This window comes from Propithecus coquereli, unplaced genomic scaffold, assembly GCF_000956105.1.
Source record: "Propithecus coquereli isolate 6110/MARCELLA unplaced genomic scaffold, Pcoq_1.0 Scaffold20, whole genome shotgun sequence".
NCBI lineage: Eukaryota > Metazoa > Chordata > Mammalia > Primates > Indriidae > Propithecus > Propithecus coquereli.
The window spans coordinates 13,805,918-13,808,492 of NW_012144967.1; the positions used below are offsets into that span (position 1 = coordinate 13,805,918).

Here is a 2,575-nt window from a genome sequence, read left to right on the forward strand (position 1 = left end):
AGTCTGGACAAATTAAGGGCCAGGGCCCGGGCCAAACCCTTTACCTTCTCAATTAAGTCAGTGTTCTTTCCAACACACTGCCTTCCCTCAATTTATTTCAATTAAATATAAGAATGTACTAGTGCATAAAATGAATGGCCCTAAAAGGATCAGAGAGTTGCATTAACCTAATAAAACTAAATGACCAATGGTCCAGCAAATTAGAAAATAAGGGTTGCTTCCTTCAACTAAATGCCAGGAAAGATCCCAGTAACATCACTTGACATTCTCAGCAATTTTGCTTCCACAATTTTACCTGCCTCTTCCAGATCTCTCTGATTTGCTCATCATAGAATATTTTCTTTTTTTAAAAAATAGATTTAGGGGGTCTTCTGGTGAGGACCGGAAAATCTGCTAGACAAATTCTAAAAGACTGTAACATATGAAAATATTCATAGAATATTTTCTATATCTCAGATGACAGCAAACCTACAGTGGAAGTATCTTATATGCTGCTGTTCAAAGAGCTTCTGAAATTCTTTCAGCCTCTAAGTCACAGACTGCAAACATCCTGTATGATAATTCTGCCTCGTTATGGCAGTAAGACATCTGGTGACTAATGGCTGCACAGCGCTGGACCGGGAAAGAGTTTCCTTTTTATTAAATCTATATGTTCAGACCCCAAACCTAGCTCCAATCTAATTTCTTGCAAGTTATGACCCTGGGAGTGCTGCATTAATAAGTTCCTTATTGAATAATAAAGCTGATACAAGCAACCAAGCTTGTACTGAATGTCTTTTAAAGGCCAGGCACTGCATTAGGGCTTTATATAAAACTTCAAATATTCATCGATAATAATAAATGTGACCATTTATTTATTGAGCATCTACTTTGTGCCAGGCACTATACTTGGTCATTTACATGTGATCTCTAGGCCACATTTCTCTCACGTCTCATTTAGTAACCAGGTGTAGACCATTAAACTTACTTTCCCTGTCTAAATCAGTCACACACTGAAGGAATGCCTTTTGTGTTCGGAACGTTACTTGGACCCTTTAAGTTTACCCTCTCCATTATAACAGAGAAAAAGAGAGAGAGAACAGATCAGTGCCCAACCTGAGCTACTGAAGTCCAGGTTTTCTCTGTTTGGGGTACTTCAAGACAGTAGCAATGGAAATTTGGAAGGGAGTAGCAGAACCACTGAGGATTATTTCCTAAATCAAATGAGTGTTTTGATGGCATAAAAGATGTGCTTTCTGACGGAAGCTCTTGTCACATTTACTACAGTGAAAAGGTTTTTCTCCTGTATGTGTTCTCTGGTGTGTGAGAAAATGGGACCGCTGATTAAAGGTCTTGCCACACTCAGGACATTGGTAGGGTCTGTCTCCTAAGTGGATTCGTTGATGGGTAATGAAGTGGGAACTCTGATTGAAGCTCTTCCCACACTCGCCACATTTGTAGGGTCTTTCTCCTGTATGGATTCGTTGGTGCTTAATGAGAGCAGAACTGTCAGCAAATCCTTTCCCACAGATGTCACACTTAAAAGGTCTCTCACCTGTGTGTGTTCTCTGGTGTGTTACCAGATGCGAGCTCTGACTGAAACTTTTGTGGCAGTCGGGACAACTGAAAGGCCTCTCTCCCGAATGAGTACTCATGTGAGCTACAAAATGAGAACTATCTCTGAAGCCCTTCCCACACTCTGGGCATTTAAAGGGCCGTTCTCCTGTGTGGGTTCGTTGGTGCTTAATCAAATCCGAGCTCTGGCTAAAACTCTCCCCACAGTCATTACACCTGTAAGGCTTCACCCCCGTGTGGGTCCTCTGGTGGGTGATGAAATTTGAGCTTCGACTAAAGCTTTTGTGACATTCGAGGCACGTGTAGGGCTTCTCTCCTGTGTGGGTTCTTTGGTGCATTATAAGGTGTGGCTTCCGCCCAAAAGTCTTCCCACACTCTGGGCACTCATAGGGTCTCTCACCCGTGTGGGTTCTCTGATGTTTGATAAGTGTCGAGCTGTCACTGAACTTTTTCTCACACCCATTGCATTGGTAGGGCTTCTCTCCTGTGTGTGTTCTGCGATGGGTGACAAGGTCTGAACTCTGTTTGAAGCCTTTCCCACACTCGAAGCATTTATAAGGCCTCTCGCCAGTATGGGTTCTTAGGTGTCTTATAAGATAGGAACTCTGGTTAAAGCTTTTCCCACATTCTGCACACACAGGCTTGTTTCCTACATATCCATCCAGGAGCTTGTTTAAATCCCTCTCCTGTGAAAAGAGCTCCTGCTGGCCCTCTCCTGGAAGGGTTCCATGTTGTCCTTCTAATTCAAGGCCCCTTTCCCAGGTTCCTCTCCAACCAGGAGTATGAGAAATATTTTTATTGGTCCTTTCTGAGGATGTTCCACATTGTTCTGTTTCAGAAATGTTCTGATTGAGTTTTGCCACCTGGTGCTCAAAGTCTGAAAAATTAACAGAAGTAACAGAGAATAAAGTTATCAGTTATCAGGAAAGAACACCAGAAAGCAGTAAGAAAGATTAAAATTACTGTTTCTGCAGCAGACTAAACTTAATTCAACCACTCTGTTTTTTACTTTGTGAAAAGT

The 2,575-nt window shown here is 42.1% G+C and overlaps 1 protein-coding gene across 1 annotated transcript in view; it reads right to left on the reverse strand.

Moving 5' to 3' along the window:
- Window positions 1-993: 993 nt before the first annotated feature.
- ZNF774 (zinc finger protein 774) overlaps window positions 994-2,575 on the reverse strand; it is a 7,020-nt gene continuing 5,438 nt past the window's right edge. The window contains exon 4 of the mRNA XM_012643720.1: window positions 994-2,431. Coding sequence (XP_012499174.1) covers window positions 1,194-2,431 — 1,238 coding nt within the window. The 3' untranslated portion in view covers window positions 994-1,193. The remainder of the gene's footprint in view (window positions 2,432-2,575) is intronic.